General features: G+C 35.9%; 3 protein-coding genes and 2 long non-coding RNA genes across 9 annotated transcripts; 3 read left to right on the top strand and 2 right to left on the bottom strand.

Moving 5' to 3' along the window:
- The first annotated feature begins 2,569 nt into the window (after positions 1-2,569).
- LOC7458622 (uncharacterized) lies at positions 2,570-5,651 on the top strand. Its single transcript, XM_024609754.2, has 9 exons — positions 2,570-2,777; positions 3,135-3,216; positions 3,323-3,445; positions 3,534-3,588; positions 3,707-3,838; positions 3,969-4,580; positions 4,687-4,833; positions 4,952-5,002; positions 5,088-5,651. Exons 2-9 carry the CDS (start codon positions 3,137-3,139, stop codon positions 5,547-5,549), a joined length of 1,662 nt encoding a protein of 553 aa, XP_024465522.1. The 5' UTR covers positions 2,570-2,777; positions 3,135-3,136; the 3' UTR covers positions 5,550-5,651.
- Positions 5,652-6,754: 1,103 nt separating this feature from the next.
- LOC7489614 (embryo-specific protein ATS3A) lies at positions 6,755-7,309 on the top strand. Its single transcript, XM_002316292.3, has one exon. The coding sequence runs from the start codon at positions 6,755-6,757 to the stop codon at positions 7,307-7,309; it is 555 nt and encodes a 184-aa protein (XP_002316328.1).
- A 1,101-nt stretch (positions 7,310-8,410) lies between these two features.
- Positions 8,411-15,045, bottom strand: LOC7458621 (uncharacterized). Of its 5 annotated transcripts, XM_024611032.2 has the most exons (6): positions 14,824-15,045; positions 14,537-14,600; positions 12,550-13,021; positions 10,427-12,395; positions 10,044-10,250; positions 8,411-8,975 (listed from the first exon to the last, which is right to left on the bottom strand). In XM_024611032.2, the coding sequence occupies exons 3-6, from the start codon at positions 12,918-12,920 to the stop codon at positions 8,658-8,660; spliced, it is 2,865 nt and encodes a 954-aa protein (XP_024466800.1). In that variant the 5' UTR covers positions 12,921-13,021; positions 14,537-14,600; positions 14,824-15,045; the 3' UTR covers positions 8,411-8,657. The 5 variants fall into 5 exon arrangements, with proteins under 5 accessions (XP_024466800.1, XP_002315264.3, XP_024466802.1 ...); XM_002315228.4 differs by lacking the exon at positions 14,537-14,600; XM_024611034.2 differs by lacking the exon at positions 14,537-14,600 and having other exon boundaries at positions 10,427-12,392.
- A 2,601-nt stretch (positions 15,046-17,646) lies between these two features.
- LOC127905908 (uncharacterized) lies at positions 17,647-20,471 on the top strand. Its single transcript, XR_008060445.1, has 3 exons — positions 17,647-18,759; positions 19,132-19,442; positions 20,190-20,471. It is a non-coding gene; the product is annotated as an uncharacterized LOC127905908 (long non-coding RNA).
- Positions 18,159-21,572, bottom strand: LOC127905909 (uncharacterized). Its single transcript, XR_008060446.1, has 3 exons — positions 21,463-21,572; positions 20,478-20,848; positions 18,159-18,241 (listed from the first exon to the last, which is right to left on the bottom strand). It is a non-coding gene; the product is annotated as an uncharacterized LOC127905909 (long non-coding RNA).
- Positions 21,573-24,215: the final 2,643 nt, after the last annotated feature.

The following is a 24,215-nucleotide window of genomic DNA, read 5'->3' as shown; positions in this document are numbered from 1 at the left end:
TATCAGCGGACATGTCTCTGTAATTTGTTGTCTATCATCCATAGTTTGAACTTTGAAGACGAATTAATCCGAATTCTGACAGCATTGTGGTAGAAGAGACTACTGTAATAAAAGAGACTCCAGAATATAGCGAGGGTGCTAAAGTCACGTTATGCCAAATTGAGTGGATAAACAAGGCGTCTTTGAAACAATAGGCTTGTCTTGAGAGATTGGTAGCGGGTAGGATTGGGTTTTTGCTTTCATCCGGTCGCTTTGGACCGGAACAAGTATAACCCAGCTCAAGTGTAGGTTTTCATCCGACTAGGGATGGGTTGATTTTTTCTAACATGTTAATACAAAGTTTTTGATCCTTCTAGCCCCGTTTTCTATGTGGTACAGAGACAAGTAGTTTTTCGACTTGTGTTAGGCCAAAGATTAAATCATTTTTTTCTAGTCTTAAAAAAAATATAAAGATATTAAGAAGTAAAAAATTTAATGCATGCTAGATAAATAAACACTTCTAAAATACTGAAATATTAATATATTGGATGACATATTATTTAATATATATATTGAGATGGTAACATATTGGATTAACTCGAGTCAACCATGGTTAACCTGTGAAATTTGCGATTTAATGGAGGAAAATGTGATCACCCCATGGAACCTATACCAAGATAAATAAGGAAAGTCAATCATTATGAACCAAATATTGAAGGTCATATAAAAATATTAAATCTAGAAAAAGGATCCAAAAAAGCAACTCAATTAAACCTATATTGGTAATTGGCGCTACACCGCGAGCCGAGAAAATTTTAACCTAACATTAAAAATAGTTAAGGCGACGTAAGTGTTTTCAAATAAATAAAAATTTTGAAACTTGGGTCATTGAGTTGCACGTGTTTTATAATATCATTTAATTCAATAACATGTTAAAAAAAAGACAATCTTAATTTAATAATATGAAAAACCAAGTAATCTTAAGTGAATTTTCTAAGTATATGTTAATTTTTTAAATTCAAAGCCTGTAAAATATTAGACTCAGGTTCAATAAATAAGCCCACTCCCACCTAATTTAACATTGAATAATGAAATAAATAAAAAATATATATAAACTTGGATCATTGAGTCAACTGGTTTAAAAAGCTCAATTATTTTAATAATATGAAAAAGCAAATAAACTTGGCCAAATCATCTATGCCTAGATTAATCTTTTAAATTTACAATGTGTGAAATCATATAACGGGTTCAATAAAGAAATTCAATTCATAATAAATTTAATATTGAGGGATGAAATTAAAAAATTATCAAAGCAAAAAAAAAAACAATAAAAAAAATAAAGATCAAACTTGACAAGAAAAAAAAGATGGAGGATGAAATTGCAACAAAAAATCAACTTGAAAAATCACCTAAAAAATAACAATAAAAATAATGAAGATTTGAAGGATAATGAAATTGAAAACAATTTTTAATATAAAATAATCAATTAAAATAAAAGAATTGTAAATTAAAATAAAAGAGACTAAAAAGAAATAAATAAATTGAAGAGTTGTGATTTTTATAGTGATATCACGTTTATCGAGATACAGAGAGTGGAAAAGAGAAAGATAAAAAAATCAAATCAGTATTGAATCAAATGGAGCTATAATGCACGCGCCGCCCATATAGATAACCAATGCCAAGCCAAAAAACACACTAGAAGGCCATTTTTTGCCACCTTAAACCGTCGCATGAGTCACTTGAATGTGACAAGGCAACCTGCACACACCAACCTTTTTTATTATTTTATATATTGACCCGTGCTGGAATAACTAATTCTTAGGTAATTTATATGATGGCTGGTGTATTACATGATGAACTATAATATATTGGGGAATTTGGAGTTATGAAGGGGTGCTTTTAACATGAAACAAAATATAGTATATTGATTTAATATACATATAACAATGAAAAATAAAAACTGTTATTTAATTGTTTGAAAAATAAGAAAATATTACTAAAATGCTCGAACCAGGAATAATAATAAAATAGATAAAAAACTATATATTTAGCTCGACAGGGAATACAGATGGGAGTTCGAGGCTCCATCGATATTCCTTTTAATTATTTAAAAAACGACTATTCAACCGTTGAAATTAGGAACCATAAAAAACATTAGATAAATATCCAAGTCTTATTCATGGATTGCTACTTGTCAACCACCGAAGCAAAAGCAAGACCTATAAAAATCACCTAAAAGCAATTTATTTTTGTCGAACGGGGAGCAGAGGTGGTGGCCCGAGGCCCCATCAATGGCCCACTACTGATAAAACTAAAAAGATTTGTTTGGGCTGGGATGTGGCTCGTATGGGTCTGGGCACACGAACTTGTTTTCCTGACGGATCGGAGCGGTTACCTGATGGGCCGGGACAAATTGGCATTCCTGAGGGCTAAGATTGTGATTCCCGATGACGTGTCATTCAAGAGTAATCTGTTTGGTAGTATATTTTATATTAACTATAATTTTAAAAATACTTATTTAATCAAAAAAATCATCTAAATCTTAATTAAAAAAAATACAATTTATATTTTTTTTTTATTATCAAATCCACCTTTTCAAACTAAACTGTAAAAACTAGCGCAATGACGAACGACAAATGGCCTTCGGGTAGTGTAACTCACGAATGTATCAGCAGAGGGCTTTCGTTTTGGCAAAAACACTGAAACTGAGATTCATTCGATTGGACTCTCACTTTTGTTTTCAGATACTTTCGCTGTCTCTTCTTCACCGTGCGCCACCTTCTCCTCTAACATACCAGGTGCGTGTTTTCTTATATAGCAAATTGGCTGCTCAATTATCATTTAGGTTCTTCTCATGTCACGTTTCCTTTCTGGATACATGTTCAATCACTTTAATTTCGCTAAATAAACATGGATTTGATAGTTAATTACGTTTTGGTTTGCGGGTTTTTCTTTTGAGGGATTTTTTGTTCATGCTTTAATGCAGAGTGTAATTCAAATTGTGGATTTCTTATTGTTTTTTGAATTGCATTAACGTCGCCTTCAGCTGTTTTTTGTCAGAAATAACTGAATTTATGAGAATAAATGCATGAAACTGAAATGAGATAAGCTTTTTATTTGAAAAATTATTTCAACGGTGATCTTAATCATCACAGTGATGGATGGTGGTGAAGATTCCCAAGAAAGTCCAAGTGTTAATGCAGCGGCTGCATCAAGTTCCGATAATGCAGAGCCAAGGTTTGTTAAAATCTATTGAATAGTTGGTTGTTTCACTTAAAACCGGTGCTTTGAGGTGTTTCTAACAATGATTACTTGGCATATTTTTGGGTTTACTTTATCCCAGTGCCTCGCAGACTGGAGCACAACGCAATTCCCTTGAGAAATGCAAGCAGAATGCAAATGAAATAGAGGTGGACGAATCCTGCACATCAAAAAAGCGGCCTCACAACAGCTTCATTGAATATTAGTGAGTTTGGAAAGAATAAAAAGTTGATCCCTTTATTAGGCAACTTGTATTTTGTTTGTGTTAACTAGATGAGTGTTTGTGATTCTAGCTTGAGCAAAGGATTGGATGGAGAGAGGGAAAATAGGGGGAAGAAGAAATTGAAGGTACAAGAAGTTTGAAGTAAGCTTTTCTGCGTGAAATTTAGATGTCACGACTGCTTCAACAGAATATTTCAATTGTGTTTACTGGTTTATCGGTTGGGGGTGGGGGATTTGGATTCAGGCTCCAAAGAATGTCGCAAAGCAATGGAAGTCACTCCCAGAGGAGGAGAAGAGACCATTCCAAGATGCAGTGAAAGATGCTTGGAAAAATCATGTAAAAGAGAGAGGTGAGCGCCCTGAAGCACCAAAGAAGGTAATTTGGGTTGGGGCTTGCCTGCTGAAAATTATGAAGATTTAACTAGTTATCCAAATATGATTTTTAATTTTGATCTTGGGCAAAGCCTAAGTGCCATAACTTTTTAATGGTTCCTTTGACCATCCAGGCATATCTTGATTCCCGGTGTTCGTTGAGAAAGTTTGCAGCAGTTGTCAAAATGTTTGATCAAGATCAGATTCAAGCAGTTAATGCTCTTGGACTTGCTGGGCTCTTGCATATTAAAAAGCAAAAAAGGAAGTTCCAAGTGATTGAAGATCTTGCTGCCAGGTTTGACATACAATCTTGTGAGTTAGAGGTTCATGGAGGGAGATTGAAATTAACTCCTGGTGGAGTCGAGTGGCTGTTGGGTCTGCCATCGTCTGGGCTTAGCGTGGAGCAATTTATTGGAAATGACGAGGATGTCCGCATGATGTACAACCTTGGTTCAGATCGAATTCATGCTGGTCAGCTAGGGGATGGTTTGGCTTCAATCCCTGCCAGTCCTGAGTTTCAAGCAAAATTCCTTCTGTATGCCATCTCTACTGTGATACGGCCTAGCACATCTGTATATGTCAGTCCATCATGCTTTGGCATCTTGAAAAATCTCTCAATTGTTTGCGCTCTCAATTGGGCAAAATATGCATTGGAGGGCCTTGTTAGTGGAATTAAGAAATATCGCGAGACCGATTTTGCGCCTAGCAAAGCTAAGCGGCTGACTGGGTGTCTTCTCATTTTAGAGGTATGATTGTATTGGTTGGTGGATTCGTTTATAGACTTCTGATGCGCACAACTTCAAATTAGTTGTGATCTTGCTTCTCTATAGTTACACTTGCATTTTTGTGCAGATCTTTTACTTGGAGCATGTCAATGTTGGCCAAATTAAATTACCAAGAGCAAGTGGACTAGCACCTCGGATTTGTGATTGGGATGAAGATGCCAAAAGTCTCGTGTTTGAGAAGGTATACAAGCTTGGAGGTATGGACAGTGATAAGGTAGGCATTAGAGCACCTTTCTCAAATTCATGCTTTCCATTTACCCTACTAAACATCTTACAAGCTCTGGAATTTCTTTAATAAACAACCTCTTTTTTTTTTTTTTTCTGACAAATAGGTTGAACTGGTTACGAGAGGTGTTTCCGCTATGGCATCACACAGTGTTACGGTGAGTTGTAAGATGCTCCCTTCTATGATGCATCATCTACCAATATAAACAAGCATTGACAATTGGGATTTGTTTCGTGCTGCAGGTTGCAAAGAATAAAGAACTTGCCGAATTGCGTAAAGATATGGTGAAACTTCGAGAGGATGTGATGTTTTACATGGAGAAAATGAGTGCTGACATGGCCAGATTTAAGGAGACTGTTCTGTCTGCAATAGCTGGGAAGCAAGTGTGCCTACTTGTACCATCAGAACATATTCAACCTTCACATCCCAATGATGATAGTCGAGAGGCTGAGCAGGAGGACGCCACTGAAGTTCCTACTGAAGCGGTACCTGAGCAAACTGTCCAGACTCCGCCTGGTCAAACGCCTACCGATGAACACTCGCACAAGGATAAGTTAGGGGTTGTTTTGTGTTCAGGACAGCCTCGCCTCGGTGCTTTGAAGGATTCTGTTGATTCCCATGCCAAAGGGAATATTGCATCACATGGAGCTGGGGAAAAAACGGTTTTGACCTTTGATTTATCAGTAGGGAGGATTGATTGTTAACATGGCATGATTTATGATACAACTGTGGGTGGAATTGATATTGTCATGCAGGGGCCTTAGATGCAATAATGGATGGGATTGCTATTTGCAATGCTTCACGTTGCTTCATTGTTGGCAAAGGTGGGATCTGAACTCAAAAGTCGCTCTCTTGCTTTGCAAGAATCGACCACTCACCACTGAGCTCGGTATGGCTGATATACCAGCCCGAGGTTTTTTTCTTTTATTTTTTGATAGAAGTAACAACTAATTCTACGTGTATGAAAGAGAGAGAGAGAGATGTGATTTGAGGCCGCCAAGGCGCCAACCATTAATTTAGAGGGAAAGAAATATCTACTATGGGTAGTCATGGGTCTGAAGCCTCTTCAGGCCCAAGACTAGCCTGAGCCCGAGACGGATGTGCTTATATAGGCCTGTCTTCTTTGCAAACCAGGACCAGGTGCTAACTCTCTTTCTGTTTTCAGGGTTAAAGCGTATAACCAACCTAATTTTTTATTCAACAGCTAATTGGAGAACTCGATGATGAACATGGACACTTTCCCGTGACTAATTATAGGCAGTAATATGTGCTTTAGTGCCAGAGCTGGATCATTGAAAAATATCACTAATTCTCCTACTTTAGAAGCTTAAATCGTGTTGTTAAAAAAGAAGAAAAAGTGAGCGCAATATTGTGGTATATGTCCGAGAAAAAGAATAGAAGAGGTTTTTTTTTTATTATTATTAATACGGGTGTTTGGGCAACTTATGTGTCTCTCGACTAATTCTATGGGTCTTGAAGTTAATGATTATATAAGTCTTCAATGACTACCATATTATTAGTAATCACCTATCTCGAAGCTAATACTATTTTCATATGGTTTAATAACTGAGATGTAATATCATTGTTAACTCGTAGGACAAGAGGCATCTAAAATAGTCCCATATTAAAATTATGCTCCATCTTTGGAAAGGGATGCCACCGAATTTTTTTTCAAGTCTCGGAATCTGTAACAGTTAGAAGATAGCGTTTCACGACTGAAAGTGAAAGGGATCCCCTCTTCTTTCTCAAAGTAGCCCACTTACACTGCCACAAACGCCTGCCTTTATCGAAAGCAAAGCCATTTTTAGTGATCCTTTATGTCCCCTCTTCTTTATATCCTAGCAAAACCAATAATATATATGCATGACCTCGACACGAAGACTAGCTAGAACCAAGATAACAATTTTCGATGAGGAGAACAAGCTCTCCGATCCTTTTCATCGTAGCCATTACAATTTCTTCTCTGGGCATTTTAAACCAAGCCACGAATGTCACCTTCCAAGGATCATCATCAAAAAACTGTTCATATTCAATTGAGATTGAAACAACTTGTGCTCCATCTGCTGAAACTAAAGATCACATCAGTGTTAGGTTCAGTGATTCTGCAGGGAACTTGATCATAGTGAAGCATCTAAAGAACCCCAAGCTGTTATATGCTCCAAAGGGTTTTAAGAAACAAGGTGGTGCGTATGGAGGATTTGAAAGATGTGCCATAGACTTGTTTGAGGCAAGTGGAACGTGCATGAAGCAAAGTGTGTGCTCATTGTACCTTAAGAAAGTTGGTACTGATGATTGGAGACCAGGATGGGTCAAGGTGCTTCATCAAGAAAGCAGCGGTGCTTTAGTACCAGTTTCTTATGTGTTCTATTTTAGAACATTTGTGCCTGAAAATGTCTGGTATGGCTTGGATTATTGTCATTCTAAAGAAGGTTTTATGCCTCACTTTGCAACCTTCGAAACCTAATGCACTCTGGCGTAGCTTTTATCTTTTATTGTATGTAATATAATTTTTCTATAAATATGACCTTATAAGACTAACTCGTTGCTTGATTTAAAAAATGAAAAACATTTCTAATTAATTTTTCTAGCACTAACTGGAAGTTCTAGTGACTACCTCACGAAGATGGAAGATGAGAGTATTTTTCAAAATCACACACGTATACTTAATGTATTTCCTTGAGCTTAAAGCACGTATGTGTTTGATGTTGGTGTTATGATATTTTTTAAAATGTTTTTTGCTTGAAATATATTAAAATAATATTTTTTTTTATTTTTAATATTAATACATTAAAATAATTTAAAAATATCTAAAAAAATAGTAATTTAAAATAAATTTTTTTTTAAAACTTTCTTAAAAATATTTTTAAAACGTAGAATCATGCAAGCTTTTACCTCCAAAGCCAGTCCGTGTTACTTTTTGAGAAAAATACAATTAAGTTCTGGCCCGTTGAACTCTTTTTCTATAGAATCTCGGAGCATTTGCTTAGCCTCTGTTTTACATAATGTCTGCCTCTATCCTCCCGCAGAAGGACGGTGTGGAATCCAGCCAGAGATGCAGCAAACTTAACAAACCCTTTTAGCCATTTCTAGGTGGTGCGCCACATTCATCAAAGTTTAAAATATAATGCTATCCAATTAATGGCAGGGACACCAACAATTACACAACGTCGGCTCCTAACGAATTCCATTACAAGCAACAACACGATTGTGTCAACAATTAAACAAAGGTCCAGTGTCTTAGGGATATGTCATTAATGAAAAGATGCTACCATCGTCAGACCTGTGACTTGCTGATTCTAGGTTGGATCCTGAGGTCCCAATGTATTTGCCAGCAAATTTTTAGCAAGGGAATCGAGATTAAATAATTAGTTCAAGATGAGATCAGAACATCTTGAAGCTTAAAACCAAACACCAGACAATATGAAGTATACTGTACTCTTACAAAAACTTGGAAACAAATTGGCAAGATAGAAAATCGACCATGGAATCAGAACCCATTCCTCCTGCTCCTGCCATTACACAGTGAACAAGCTGGACCACGCACAGACACACTGGTACAGAGAGAGAATTAAAATTGCAAAGATCTATTCATAGTTATAAGGGAACGAGGAAACCAACTACGTATACACAATGAATCATGGTGTGTAGATTTTTCGAAGCTTTAACATCTTTACCCATCAAAGCTTGCAGTAAGGAAATGACGTAAAGGAAAGTATAAGAAATGTAAAGAAACCCCAAGAACACAATTTCAAACTATAAACAGTACGTGCCTGCACACCCTACCCAAGAAAAAAAAAGTTGTTCCCACGCAATCATTCTAGCAAGAATTCTCGTGTACAACTAGGACTGCCAAGGAGATCAAAAGGCCTGCTACCTAGGGTGTCTTTCAAGATTGTGATCTGACCTTCTTTAAGAAGACTATCTTCATCTAGGGCCTCTATCTTCTTCTTCAATACATTAATCTCTGAATTCAATAGCATATCCTGCTCTTTGTACTGCTTCACTTCCTCCCACATCATATCTCTCTCCTGTGAAACTTTGGCCAATACCCCCCTAATCATTGTTAATTCCTTCACGGATGCTTGGAGGTCACTTCGTAGCCGATCTACATTCTCATCCTTCTTCAGCATCTGTTAAAAAAGACAAAAACATTACTTACACTATAGGACTGCAAAAAGCCAAGACAAAAAAAAATAATAAGACAGCTGTAGTTACCGACAAGCTCTATTTCTTATGAGAAATAATTATTAAGGAAAAAACAAAAAAATTCAAATGTTCTAACTGTACACTGGTAACCAAATCTTAAGGCCTAACAATAGCTCCCAAGTAATGAAGTTACAAAGAGACATCATACAGCAAATCGGGTACAACACTTCATTATACTTCTTTGCTGATTTCTCCAAACTTAAAATACAAGTAAAAAAATGCAAAATTATCACTGGTCTGACAAACTGCTGTGCCAAAAGATCATATGTTGTTGGCTTTTGGTATCCTAAAAAAGGAAAAAATTTTAAATTGTTTTAGTGGCAATTGTTTTCATGCAATATGACAAAAAAATGCAAAGCCGATCACAATATGGACCAAAGAATAAAAAGGAGTGAACAAGTCAGTGAAGTCAAAGATGTCCATCATAACAAAGTTAGTTTTCAATGTACATTAACATTGAATCATGTCATAGCAAAGAAACTAAACTGAAAGAAAAAACAACAAAAAGCAGGCATTTAAAATAACAATTTTTATATTGTTTTAAAATTAAAGGATAATGATCGACACCAAACTGGTTTTAAGAATGGCAATAAAAAACAATCGTGGAAAAATGAGGGCAGAAAATGACCTCATGCCAGTTTCACCATTCATCGAAAATGAAGGAAATTGCTTTATAAGAACTTTCAATCATCACAGGCTACACAGGGCCAGCACATCACTTCACCTCCACAACAGAGATTTCAGCTTACAGAAGCCCATCTCACCAAAATCACAGGTTAGGCAATCATGCACAGAAAAGAGCTTAGGGAACATTACGAGCTGATCAAATCAACCCAGAATTCAACCCGTCAAGTTGAAGCATCATCTTACAATTAAGTGTTTTTGTACATGCATTTCACACAAGCAATGTTGGCAAAGCACGCTGTGTAAATGAACATATAAAGTGATATGTAACGTAAGATTTTTGCTGCAGAGTTGGTATCTAGGAATACCTGAAGGTCAAGATTTTTCAGCTGATGAGAGACACAAGCAAGGTTATCCAGTGCATTCCCGACTTCACATCGGAGGATGTCGTTGCCTCTCACTGCTGCTGCTATTTCAGCTTGCAACTGCTCGACCTCCGACTCTTTGAAGTACAGCTTCTCTCTTAACAGACTTGTAAGCAAAGCTTCAGCTTTAAGCTCGAATCTCAACGATTCCTGTGAAGATGAAAGAGAACATCAATGATAGCACTAAGGGTTGAAAGCAAGTTTATGAACAGTAAACTTTTTAATACCCAAATTAAAGATCAAATGAAAATATTTGCATCATGACCATCACCCACAGAAATCAAAAGAAACACATGCTACAAGAACAGATTTAAACAGCAACCTACCTCTGGAGTATGATTAAGTTTCTCAGAGCCATCGAAATTACTGCTTGGGGAATGAGATTTTGAAGCACCAGGATTGGACTTCTCCTGAAGTAAAGAAGATATTGTCTGCAAACTCCTTGTTAGGCTTTCAGTTCCACGCTTAAAGCCCTGAACTTTCATATCAGATTCAACAATAAACTGCCCATCTAAACCATTCCCCAAAACTTCCATACCCTGCTTAAATTCTTGAAAGTGGCCCATTTTCCCTTTGATGTATTCCATTAACTTAGCAGAAAGCTGGATGCTCTCATTTAACAAAGACAATCCTTGATTTTGCAGGCAGCAAACACGTGTCCACATTTCCTTATCTAGCTTGAAAGTTAAAGCACCAACCTCTTCACCATTACCCTTTAAGCGCTTCAGTAAGTTTATATTCTCATGTCGAAGGGAATCAATTTCATGCCTACAAGATTCCACCTCCCTCCTGAGAGTCAGTTCAACTCCTGTCAACCTCATTTGCTCCATTTGCATTTGTGTCACATGCTTATCAAACTTGTCAAATGATGTCTTCTTCTCAATATCCTCACTAAATTTTTCCCGCAACCCCCCAATCGTCCTCTCTTGATCGCTGCAGGTTCTTAATAATCTTGTTATGGATTTATGCAAATCCTTGCACTCCTTGTTCTTCTCTTCAAAATTCCTTTTAATACAATCTAAATCTTCTTCTGCCACTGCATACTTGTTTTGCAGCTCAGAAAGATTGTGTTTCAGATCTTGATTCTCATCACTCACTTCCTCCACCTTTGAAGTCAGGTGCCTGAGTTGTTGCTCGGAATATGTTATCACACTTTTGTTTTCCGCTTCCCGCTCACTAAAAGAAGATACTTCCCTCTGGAGTGAAACGTTATGCTCTGCAAGCTCCCTAACCCGTTCACGAAGCCTTTGCTCTTCTAGCTGGTATTTCTCAAGCTTTGATGACCAGTCACTCGACCTTCTGTCTAATTCTTTCTCCAGAGCTGTCTGCAATTCACTCTTCTCCTTCTCTAATCTTCGGTTCCTTGCCTCCCATTCTGCCTTTGCTAATCGAAAACCTTCCTTGGCAGAATCCCTGTCAGCAATTCGAGATTTCAGAAGACCTGAAACTTCAATTGCCAAGCTTATCTTATCCTCTATTAAGCTTTGAATAGTTTGCATCAATGGTGGAACATCAAATCCACTATCTTGGAGAAAGCTTTCCTGCTCAAGCTCTTCAGAAAGAAGGGCAATCCTCTCCTCAGCTTCTTTAGATCTTCGTTGTAGTTCAACATCTACCATGTCATCACTACCAACAGAGTTCATATCCCCAAAATCATCTCCAAGGAAGTAATTTTGCTTCTGAAAGCCTGAGAAATCATCACCATTGTAACCGTTAATGGTTTCACAAGGTTCCTCCAATGAGTAGCTTTTTCGGGCAGGAACATCCATGTATGAATTCGTTGATCCACCGTAGACATCTTCAATTGTGATAGGAATGTCACGGTCATACTTCTTAGAACTTGATTTTGGATAAGCACGAGCCTGGGAGAGCCTCTCCATGACATTCCTTGCAAGTTTCTGTGGAGATTCATGGCCAAATCCCTTATCCACCCAATTTCTTGAAGAAAACTTCTGTCGAGCCCCTCTAAATTCCCGAAATGAGTGAGACCTGGGCTTATCTTTGATGTTATCTGCTGGTGAAGCAGGGGCTGTGTATTGAACTCGTGGAGGAAGTCTTCCACCAGCATTTCCACTTCCAGTAAAATTTCTCTGTGAACAGTGTTTGGGCTTGCTCATTTCCTGCTCCTGTTCTCCATCAATGTAGCGATCCACAATTTTACTTGAGACATTACTAGAAGAAGAATTTCCTGACGAATCATAATGAGATTTGGAATGACCAGATCTCTCTAGTCCAGTAGCTGCCACTTCAAATCGCTTTGTCTTGGCTCGCCTCTCAGGAGTAAGATTGCGCCTACTGTCATAAATCAGAAAAAAGTTTGAATTAATCTCAAGAAGCAATTCAAATAAAAAGTGCACAGAAGAGCTATGCAAACAAGCTTGTATTCAAGATCATTAAATGGTGTCAATGAATCCTTATAACTTGATGTTAATGAGATCAAAAGTCTCACCGAGATGAGTGATCACGTTGCTGATGAGCACCACTGGAACTGCTAGAAGAAGATATTGTTTCATCATTTGTACAAGAAAAATTCATCTGGCCCATCCCATCATCAAGAAAGGCAGCTGATGACAACGAGCGGCTCCTTCTAAGACCCGAACTGTTGCTTGGGATCTGGCTATCATATGTTTGCTTTCCAGATTTTGAAAATAGTCCCCTGGGGCTCCAAAAATTACACTGAGCATTATCATTATCTTGATTGTTTGGTTTGCCTTCCAATGGTGCCTCCCAATAAACTTGCTTATCTGCTGACAGTGGAGAACTGGTATTGTTGTTTCCATCATTGGAGGAAGAAGATCTAAAAAAGAATAGTTTCTTCATCTGTCTATCTCAAACTAGAACTGCTATTTGTAGCTCATGAAAAATGGTAGCTCACAATCCTGTGCTTTATCAGTCTTCAGACAGAAGGGATCTCACTGAACCTGAAATTACATTATGTAAGAAATTAGAAGGGGAAACCTGGATTAAAATCTTACAAAGAAATATCTGAAAAGGAATGCAGCAACTCATACACAAATAATGATCATTGATATTACTCGATACACACATAATGATCATTGAGATTACTCAAGAGTGTGGACGAGTATAAAGCAAATAAAAGGACAATGGTCATTAGTCCACAAACTACACAGTACCCACACCTCATGGCACATTCACTAAGCTAGGATTCCAGTCCCCCACCCACACACACAAGCCACCACATCAAGATTAAGATATCTAAAAAAGTGAAAAGAAAGCACACAACAAGGTGGTCTAATTATGAATTCGTACCGGAAAACCCTAAAAGCATAAATAAACAGGTTTGGTACTCCAAACCATCACGTTAACAGGTACAAAACCCAATTAACAATTTGAGAAACCTGAGATACATATAGCCAAAAAAAACATGACAGTCCTATACCAAAAATACATAACTGAAACTAATTTCAAACCCAAGATCCAAAAGATGGTCAGATTCAATTGCTATAATAAATACTTGAATTAAAACAATAAGTTTAGAGTACTTCTTTGCCCTTCATTCAAAATCAAACGGGCAAACATGAACAAAATAAAAATAAAAATAAAATAAAAAAACAGAGAACCTAGAGCATTCATGAATAAATAACTTTCTCGGATAATTATTCATCAAGAGCCAACGGATTTCACATAGCAACACAATATAGACACCCACACGCACAAGCAGAAAATAAATGAATACCTAGAGAAAAAAACATGTCAGTTATTTAATGTAGAAGAAGCAATAAACACGAAAGCAGACATCAAATTCAGCAATATAAATTTGCATTAATTAATAAAAAAAAACAGAGAACAGAAAAAAAACGATTATCAAATGCACGTGTCAGGGCTTGTGATCCAATCCTTAGCACTGAGCTATGCCTTAAAAATACCAGACTACCCTCACCATTTTCAATTCTCAAAAACCCTAAAAAAAACCTCGTCTCCAATCTAACCACCACCCTTTAAAAAATTACACAAATCTGACACGAAGAATCTAATATTATACAAGCCTTTAATAATCAAACAACATCGTGATTAACGAAAAAGAAGATTCAATTACAATTCCAGAGAAAGTAAAGTACAGAAGAAAAGAACAGAGAAAGAGATGACACTGTTTAGAGACTGAGAAACAGATGGCAAAAGAAAAGAAAAATGGTTAAATCTTAAATCACCTATTTAAAGAAAAAGGAAAAAACGCTTTTTGGCTGCTGAGAAGCTAATGAAAAAAGGGAAGAAAGGGACAAATTAAAATTGAAAAATCACACAGTTGCCGGTACTTGAAAATTTAACGAAAATATCAACACATGCACCTGAACAATTTTCTTGCTCTATCCTTTCCCATTCCTTTGTTTTCTAAGGAACCAAACAGAATCAAGAAACAAAGAAAAGAAATTAAAAAGCGAAGCGAAGCGAAGAAAGGAAAAGAAAGCTTCACTTACAAAAAAGTTCACTGTTCTCACTTTCCTCTCTCGCTCTGCTAACGGTCAAAAACATCTAATGACACTTCGGTCCATTAAAAAGAAACCAAAAGCAAATTAAATGATTGAATTCTATTTTTGAAATTGTCATCTACGAATTAATTAACTTGCCATTAAGACAGAAACTACAGTGATTAGTGAATAATAAATCAGGTTCCTCGGACGGATTTCAAAATTCAAAAGTATTTAAGAAAAAGTCCAACCACGAAACCGAAATTTAAGGGAGGTTTTGTATAACGGAATCTTACAGGGCCGCCTGTGTGTGACGGTGTCAAAGGCCGGCTTTGAGGGACTGAGAGAACTGATAGTGACGGGGAGTGTGATTTTTTTTAGTGTCAAGAATCAGAATGGAGATAATAGAGGGAGAAAGGGGTTGCTGTTTGGGGCCAGTGAGAAAGTGAAGTGATATTGATTTTGACTCTGAGAGGAACTTGTGAGAAAAAGAGAGGTGCTACCAGGGGAAAGAGAGGTTGAGTGAGGGGAGCAAGACAGAAATTGAGGGAGATACGGAGGGGTAATTTGGTCATAAAATAAAGAAATTTAAAATATTTGTCTGCCGCGGATAGAGCGGAAGAGGAGCGGGGGGGTTGTGGAATTTGGGATCCAGTGGACCCTTGGACAAGGTAGTTAAAGTGTGGACCCTTCGTATGCACAATTTGGATTTGTAGAAAGAGGATAGTTTATGTTGTTTTTTTTTTTATGATCGTCACGTATTCTCAAATTTATGTTGATATTAGGTTTTATAGTTTTAAATCGGCTAAGAATTTAACCTAGCTTAAAATTTGAATTTTAGATTGATTAAATTAATTTAAATCAACTCTAAATGGACATTGTTTTAGATTAAAAAAATATATAAAAAAAAACATTAAATTCAACCTAGTTTTTTTTATTAGATTATAACTCCTGTATAAGTTTAAAAATAAATAGCAGCCACGTAGGAAAGAAAAACCTTTGTTGTTTAAGTCAACGTGTGAAATAGGGCAGATAAAACGACTTCGTTGGTTGTTTGATTTGAATTCGAGTATTGAAAAAAATTGATAATGTTGAAGACTGATTTTTAAAGGGTGTTTGGTCATCTAATTGACCCGGAGTGTTTTTTTTTTCTTTCAAATTATTATTATTATTATTTACTTCTGTGTAATTCTGCTATATTAATACCTAAAATTAATTTTTAAAAATAAAAAATATATTTTATTTTAATATATATATTTTTTAAAAAAAAACAACTTTCACCATTATTTTACTGTTTGAGACACCCTCCTGGGGATTGGAAAAGGCGCATTGAAAAGTAAAAGTTTAAGCTTGGATCATGGGTTTGTGCATCTTCTTTTATGGCACATCATGACACGCATCATTAGTCTTTTTAACCACTGCAGGTATGATCACCTTCCTTCTCCATGTCGCGGTGTCCATAATGATGATTGGTTTGAAAACTGGAATATAACCAACATGAAATAGCGACTAGAAAACATTATTTTATTGACATCTTTTTTTTTAAATTAACAAAACATTATTTTATTGACATCTTTTTTTTTTTAATTAACAAAACATTATTTTGTTAACCAGCTCGAGAAAACAGTTCAATTGGTTTCGTGACTGTGACAGGTGGACATGACGTGGGTGATAATTACTCCACCAGACAGTAAGAGACTAAAAATTTACTCATTTTCATTGTTACATGAGAATTGAATTCCGTGCTTTATTAATTAGTTTATAGACAAATAAAAGTAATTTTTATTTTAAAAACTATTAATTTCATGTTTTTCCAAATGATTTTAAAAATTCTTGACGTGGGAACGTAAAACACATTGTAAATTATTTAAAAAATGATTTTTTTTCAAATGAAATATCCATTTAGAAAAATAATTTCAACTACATTACTAAATATATGCCAAGAAAACCGTTGGAAAAGGAAAGACATCAACACTAACCTAGCCCAGGGTCATTAGCTATTGATGCATGTATTTGAATGAAAGCAATTTCATTTTTTAGCCCTCCATACAGATAATAGAGGCTCAGACCCAGGTTGTTTTCGTTTGGACCTATGCAGCTGAGTGGATCGGATCACCTTGTACAGGGAGACTTCAAGGCCTAGAAAATCCGGGCCTAGAATGGATTGATACACAAAGACCTGATTTTAAGTTAGCGTAAAATCATTGCCAGCGTAAACATCACGTGAAAAACACCAAATATGACCTGGCATATCACGGAAATCTCCTCTCTCCTCTCCTCTCTCCTCTTCCTCCTCTTCTCCCTTTTCCTTCGGTTTCTTTTATGGCAGTTTCTAGGATCAGGGTTTCAGCTCCGTCATGGGAAATTCTGGTCCCAGAATACGAGCGGGCTCTAGTCGAATTAATTACGCCTGCGAAAAATCAAAGCCTTCCACCTCTCTCTCTTAACGCCTACCAAACGGTATTCATTCATCTCTTTGCTACCCCTTTTTTTTATGTTTCTGTTGTAATTAAAGACCAGGGTTAGGGTTTTGAAATTTTGATTTCGTGGATTTGTTTTAATATTAGCAGCAATTCAATTTGTATGATTACGGGTCCTTCGCACCCAAACAGAAACCAGAGAGAAATGCCGAAAATTTCTCTCTTCTTGCAATACTTTCCACCCTAATCATACAGTTAGGGTTTATGTAATGTCATTGTTTTGTAATTGTCTTTTTCTTTATTTTCCTACAAAACAAAAGGCAATGCAACGAGGCTAGGATGATAATTTCGGATGGAAAATTTCATACATATTGTTTTAAGGAACAGATTGATTGGTTATTTGGCAAGGCAATGAGGTGTTCTGTGCAAAAAGAATTGATGGCGTATATAGTCCCTCTGTTTTCTGATTTTTCTTGTTCTGGTCCCTTTAGATGATTGTTTTGCACAGAATGCCTTTTATTGCAGCCATGACTTCTCATGTTCTTTACCTATGATCGTATGACAAAAAGGGAATCCTAGCCTCACCGTGTTCCTTTTTTTGAAATGCGTTGGAAATTAAGGATATGGTCAAGGTTTCTTTACTGCTATTGTTTTGTCATGATCTTCCTCTCTTTTTTTCCTATAAAACGAAAGGTAATGCTCTAAGGCTAAGATGATATTTTTCATGGAAAATTCTCGTACATATTGTTTTAAGGAACAGATTGATTGGTTATTTGGCAAGGCAATGAGGTGTTCTGTGCAAAAAGAATTGATGGCTTATATAGTCCCTCTGTTTTCTGATTTTTCTTGTTCTGGTCCCTTTAGATAATTGTTTTGCACAGAATGCCTTTTATTGCAGCCATGACTTCTCATGTTCTTTACCTATGATCGTATGGTAAAAAGGGAATCCTAGCCTCACCGTGTTCCTTTTATTGAAATGCGTTGGAAATTAAGGATATGGTCAAGGTTTCTTTACTGTTATTGTTTTGTCATGATCTTCCTCTCTTTTTTTCCTATAAAATGAAAGGTACTGCACTGAGGCTAAGATGATATTTTTCATGGAAAATTCTCGTACATATTGTTTTAAGGAACAGATTGATTGGTTATTTGGCAAGGCAATGAGGTGTTCTGTGCAAAAAGAATTGATGGCTTATATAGTCCCTCTGTTTTCTGATTTTTCTTGTTCTGGTCCCTTTAGATAATTGTTTTGCACAGAATGCCTTTTATTGCAGCCATGACTTCTCATGTTCTTTACCTATGATCGTATGGTAAAAAGGGAATCCTAGCCTCACCGTGTTCTTTTTATTGAAATGCGTTGGAAATTAAGGATATGGTCACGGTTTCTTTACTGTTATTGTTTTGTCATGATCTTCCTCTCTTTTTTTCCTATAAAACGAAAGGTACTGCACTGAGGCTAAGATGATATTTTTGATGGAAAATTTTCGTACATATTGTTTTAAGGAACAAATTGATTGGTTATTTGGCAAGGCAATGAGGTGTTCTGTGCAAAAAGAATTGATGGCGTATATAGTCCCTCTGTTTTCTGATTTTTCTTGTTCTGGTCCCTTTAGATGATTGTTTTGCACAGAATGCCTTTTATTGCAGCCATGACTTCTCATGTTCTTTACCTATGATCGTATGGTAAAAAGGGAATCCTAGCCTCACCGTGTTCCTTTTATTGAAATGCGTTGGAAATTAAGGATATGGTCAAGGTTTCTTTACTGTTATTGTTTTGTCATGATCTTCCTCTCTTTTTTTCCTATAAAATGAAAGGTACTGCACTGAGGCTAAGATGATATTTTTCATGGAAAATTCTCGTACATATTGTTTTAAGGAACAGATTGATTGGTTATTTGGCAAGGCAATGAGGTGTTCTGTGCAAAAAGAATTGATGGCTTATATAGTCCCTCTGTTTTCTGATTTTTCTTGTTCTGGTCCCTTTAGATAATTGTTTTGCACAGAATGCCTTTTATTGCAGCCATGACTTCTCATGTTCTTTACCTATGATCGTGTGGTAAAAAGGGAATCCTAGCCTCACCGTGTTCCTTTTATTGAAATGCGTTGGAAATTAAGGATATGGTCAAGGTTTTTACTGTTAATTGTTTTGTCATGATCTTCCTCTCTTTTTTTCCTATAAAATGAAAGGTAGTTCATGGAGGCTAAGATGATATTTTTGATGGAAAATTCCGTACATATTGTTTTAAGGAACAGATTGATTGGTTATTTGGCAAGGCAATGAGGTGTTCTGTGCAAAAAGAATTGATGGCGTATATAGTCCCTCTGTTTTCTGATTTTTCTTGTTCTGGTCCCTTTAGATAATTGTTTTGCACAGAATGCCTTTTATTGCAGCCATGACTTCTCATGTTCTTTACCTATGATCGTGTGGTAAAAAGGGAATCCTAGCCTCACCGTGTTCCTTTTATTGAAATGCGTTGGAAATTAAGGATATGGTCAAGGTTTCTTTACTGTTATTGTTTTGTCATGATCTTCCTCTCTTTTTTTCCTATAAAACTGAAAGGTAATGCTCTGAGGCTAAGATGATATTTTTGATGGAAAATTCCGTACATATTGTTTTAAGGAACAGATTGATTGGTTATTTGGCAAGGCAATGAGGTGTTCTGTGCAAAAAGAATTGATGGCGTATATAGTCCCTCTGTTTTCTGATTTTTCTTGTTCTGGTCCCTTTAGATAATTGTTTTGCACAGAATGCCTTTTATTGCAGCCATGACTTCTCATGTTCTTTACCTATGATCGTGTGGTAAAAAGGGAATCCTAGCCTCACCGTGTTCCTTTTATTGAAATGCGTTGGAAATTAAGGATATGGTCAAGGTTTCTTTACTGTTAATTGTTTTGTCATGATCTTCCTCTCTTTTTTTCCTATAAAATGAAAGGTAATGCTCTGAGGCTAAGATGATATTTTTGATGGAAAATTCCGTACATATTGTTTTAAGGAACAGATTGATTGGTTATTTGGCAAGGCAATGAGGTGTTCTGTGCAAAAAGAATTGATGGCGTATATAGTCCCTCTGTTTTCTGATTTTTCTTGTTCTTGTCCCTTTAGATAATTGTTTTGCACAGAATGCCTTTTATTGCAGCCATGACTTCTCATGTTCTTTACCTATGATCGTGTGGTAAAAAGGGAAATCCTAGCCTCACCGTGTTCCTTTTATTGAAATGCGTTGGAAATTAAGGATATGGTCAAGTTTTCTTTACTGTTAATGTTTTGTCATGATCTTCCTCTCTTTTTTTCCTATAAAATGAAAGGTAATGCTCTGAGGCTAAGATGATATTTTTGATGGAAAATTCCGTACATATTGTTTTAAGGAACAGATTGATTGGTTATTTGGCAAGGCAATGAGGTGTTCTGTGCAAAAAGAATTGATGGCGTATATAGTCCCTCTGTTTTCTGATTTTTCTTGTTCTTGTCCCTTTAGATAATTGTTTTGCACAGAATGCCATTTATTGCAGCCATGACTTCTCATGTTCTTTACCTATGATCGTGTGGTAAAAAGGGAATCCTAGCCTCACCGTGTTCCTTTTATTGAAATGCGTTGGAAATTAAGGATATGGTCAAGTTTTCTTACTGTTAATGTTTTGTCATGATCTTCCTCTCTTTTTTTCCTATAAAATGAAAGGTAGTTCATGGAGGCTAAGATGATATTTTTGATGGAAAATTCCGTACATATTGTTTTAAGGAACAGATTGATTGGTTATTTGGCAAGGCAATGAGGTGTTCTGTGCAAAAAGAATTGATGGCGTATATAGTCCCTCTATTTTCTGATTTTTCTTGTTCTGGTCCCTTTAGATAATTGTTTTGCACAGAATGCCTTTTATTGCAGCCATGACTTCTCATGTTCTTTACCTATGATCGTGTGGTAAAAAGGGAATCCTAGCCTCACCGTGTTCCTTTTATTGAAATGCGTTGGAAATTAAGGATATGGTCAAGTTTTCTTTACTGTTATTGTTTTGTCATGATCTTCCTCTCTTTTTTTCCTATAAAATGAAAGGTAGTTCATGGAGGCTAAGATGATATTTTTGATGGAAAATTCCGTACATATTGTTTTAAGGAACAGATTGATTGGTTATTTGGCAAGGCAATGAGGTGTTCTGTGCAAAAAGAATTGATGGCGTATATAGTCCCTCTATTTTCTGATTTTTCTTGTTCTGGTCCCTTTAGATAATTGTTTTGCACAGAATGCCTTTTATTGCAACCATGACTTCTCATGTTCTTTACCTATGATCGTACGGTAAAAAGGGAATCTTGGAAGATGATATTTTTTACAGAAAATTTCACACATATTGTCTTAAGGAACAAATTGATTGGTTATTTGGCAAGGCAATAAGGTGTTCTGTGCAAAAAGAATTGATGGCGTATATAGTCCCTCTGTTTTCTGATTTTTCTTGTTCTGGTCCTTGTAGATAATTGTTTTGCACAGAATGCCTTTTATTGCAGCCATGACTTCTCATGTTCTTTACTTATGATCGTATGGTAAAAAGGGAATCCTAGCCTCACCGTGTTCCTTTTATTGAAATGCGTTGGAAATTAAGAATATGGTCAGGGTTTCTTTACTGTTATTGTTTTGTCATGATCTTCCTCTTTCTTTTCCTATAAAACGAAAGGTAATGCATTGAGGCTAAGATGATATTTTTTATAGAAAATTCCATACATATTGTATTAAGGAACAAATTGATCGGTTATTTGGCAAGGCAATGAGGTGTTATGTGCAAAAAGGTTTAATGGTGTATCTAGTCCCGCTGTTTGATTTCTGAAGTTTCTTCAATAGTTATGGTATACCTTCATGTGAATGAATGTCATGCTATATAATCTGATTTTATATTATGAATTGAATTGTGAATTCTTTTCAGTTGTTATTCCCAAGGGAAGTTCTAGTTAATTGGGTGGTGTGAATTAACTAATAATTTGGAAGATTTGCCTGCATTTCTTGCTTGTTATATCTGTCAGATGACCTTCTTGATTGGAGAATAAACTACAACAAATATACAAGTTTCAAGAGGAAAATAGATGATCATGTGCATGATCTCAAAGTATTTGCAATGGCCAATTACCTCTAGATAATTGAGTTTACATTGTTTGTTTTTTTGATAGAAGAGATAATGCAAGATAATGCTACCCAAGAAAGCATATCCAACACTGATACTGTCAATGCGATTGGAAAATCAGGTTTGAAAATCTTCTCCTACCAGAACTTTTAAGCTAATCAATGAATTTGATCATAAATAAAATAATCCAGCACCAAGAATAGAAATGACGTTGTCAGTACATTTTTTCAACACCAAGTGGCTTGTATTTTTACCACTAGGACTACACATTTTTGAGTTATTATGTAATTAGGAATAAGAAGTTTCTTCTCTGAGATGCTGGCATTTATCTTTCATTTTCTATCAAAACATTGTGGAATATTCTTTGGGGTGATAAAATGCCTGCCGTTTTCAAGCTAATTTAGAGTTCTATTAGGTATACATCATATGATACCTGGGGATTTGACTAGGTTCTCATTGAGGTCTCTAACTTAACATGAGACAATTATTAAACACTAGCATGAATACACTTTTCATGGAGTTGGGATATTTTGAGAGTATAATTGGTAGAACTCTGCTCTTGAAATTTACTATGGTATTCCACTGATCTTCTGGTATGATTAAGGAGCTTGACGCCTCTTTATTTTTTGGATTAGTCTTCATTTTCTGTGTGTTATTATATCCTTTCTGGCTTTTCTAGATGCAGTAGTGATTTGTGGTTCAAAGCCAAGGAAACTCCCTTCGCAGATGGCTTGATACATGCTTGTGTTATTTTTGTGATGGTTTTAAAGACAATCAAATTCTCAATGTAGTTTGTTTAGAGGCTTGGATCTATTCATGGAAAGGGGAACTACTGTTTGGAAAAAGTGTATGATCTTCCTATTTATGATCTCATCAATTTGATTTTTTGAGTTTCAAAAATGTATTTCTTAGTCATTTGGAATTGCCGCATGTTATTATAATAAAAGCTGATGATTCTAGTATATTGTCATGATGGAAGAATTTGGTTGTTTCCTTGATTATAGAATGGTCCTATCCGAGTGATGATGCAGCTCATTAAAATCGATGCTTATTTATACATTGGTTTCTTTATGTTACATTCATTTCATTTGGCAATTCTTTCCTGACTGCTGGTACTTTATTTCGAGATGTCCCCTGTCTATTTTGTTGATAGATTTCTTGATCCTGTATTCTATTCAATGCCCTGATCGGGTGCTGAAGTCCTCGATTAAATAGAGATTAAGAGTCTGTCATGGAGAAACGATGGGAAACTCAAGTTGATCGAACATGTATGGATTACACTTCGTGAATGCGACAAAGCAAAACTTTTACCTCCCTCTCTTATCTGCGATTTAAATTACCAAGCTCAATTATTTCATCTCCCAATCACCACTCTCTTTTATAAAGCTTCTTGTTCGATGAGGATTGATGATTGAAAATACGGTATGTTTCATAACTTTTTAATGATTTATCAGAGGATTAAGGATAATTCAATCGCCCCTCTCTAATTTATTGGCCTAGAGTGAGGTGTTTTTTTGGGGTGTGAATATTGGGATGATCGGCTTAGCAGCTCTTTTGAAGCCTTTTCTGTGATATAATCTCTCCCTGCTTCTTTGGGGTTTGATTAGTGAATGAGCATGAACTATATTTTGTTAAGGTCTTCAATAAAATGATGAAAAGTAAAAATAAAAATAAAAATATATGAAAATAATAATTTGGTCCCCGTACTCTTTGAATTGTTTTGATTGAAGTCTATACTCTTTGAAACCCGTTCCACCAGCATCCAGTCACTCGTTGAAAACGGACCCTGCAATAGCTTAAATTTAAATTGTAAACGTTCAATAGTTCACTCAATCTCATGAACAAATATTCGAACAGCAATTGTACCATTTGAATTTGAATTAAAACTATATTGACGTGATTCTACGTAATACATCGAACTATTTCGAGGAGAGATCTTGTTTCCGAGTCCTGGACACTGAGAAAAAACCTCCGCACATAAAAACAATCTTATTGTTTTATTATTATTGGAAAATACCAATAACTACAATGCCACGGTGAATTACAACATACAATATTAAGTTTACTTAGAAACAACAAAGAACTTGTCCAGAAAAAAAATTATATATTTTTTAATTATTGAAAACAATATATAATCAATACACGATAAGAGAAAATACCAACTAGTA

The sequence above is a fragment of the Populus trichocarpa genome, chromosome 10, assembly GCF_000002775.5.
Source record: "Populus trichocarpa isolate Nisqually-1 chromosome 10, P.trichocarpa_v4.1, whole genome shotgun sequence".
Taxonomy (NCBI): domain Eukaryota; kingdom Viridiplantae; phylum Streptophyta; class Magnoliopsida; order Malpighiales; family Salicaceae; genus Populus; species Populus trichocarpa.
Note: the sequence above shows the minus strand (reverse complement) of the source record. Positions and strands in the feature narration are given on the sequence as shown.

Excerpts from the sequence above, each read along its gene's own strand:
- LOC7458622 (XM_024609754.2), top strand. The coding sequence starts at position 3,137 with ATGGATGGTGGTGAAGATTCCCAAGAAAGTCCAAGTGTTAATGCAGCG. Across the intron at positions 3,839-3,968 it reads GCCCTGAAGCACCAAAGAAG|GCATATCTTGATTCCCGGTG; the intron begins GTAATTTGGGTT and ends TTGACCATCCAG. Across the intron at positions 4,581-4,686 it reads GGTGTCTTCTCATTTTAGAG|ATCTTTTACTTGGAGCATGT; the intron begins GTATGATTGTAT and ends ATTTTTGTGCAG.
- LOC7489614 (XM_002316292.3), top strand. The coding sequence starts at position 6,755 with ATGAGGAGAACAAGCTCTCCGATCCTTTTCATCGTAGCCATTACAATT.
- LOC7458621 (XM_024611032.2), bottom strand. The coding sequence starts at position 12,920 with ATGAAGAAACTATTCTTTTTTAGATCTTCTTCCTCCAATGATGGAAAC. Across the intron at positions 12,396-12,549 it reads CAACGTGATCACTCATCTCG|TAGGCGCAATCTTACTCCTG; the intron begins GTGAGACTTTTG and ends GATTTATGACAG. Across the intron at positions 8,976-10,043 it reads TGAAAAATCTTGACCTTCAG|ATGCTGAAGAAGGATGAGAA; the intron begins GTATTCCTAGAT and ends CTTTTTTAACAG.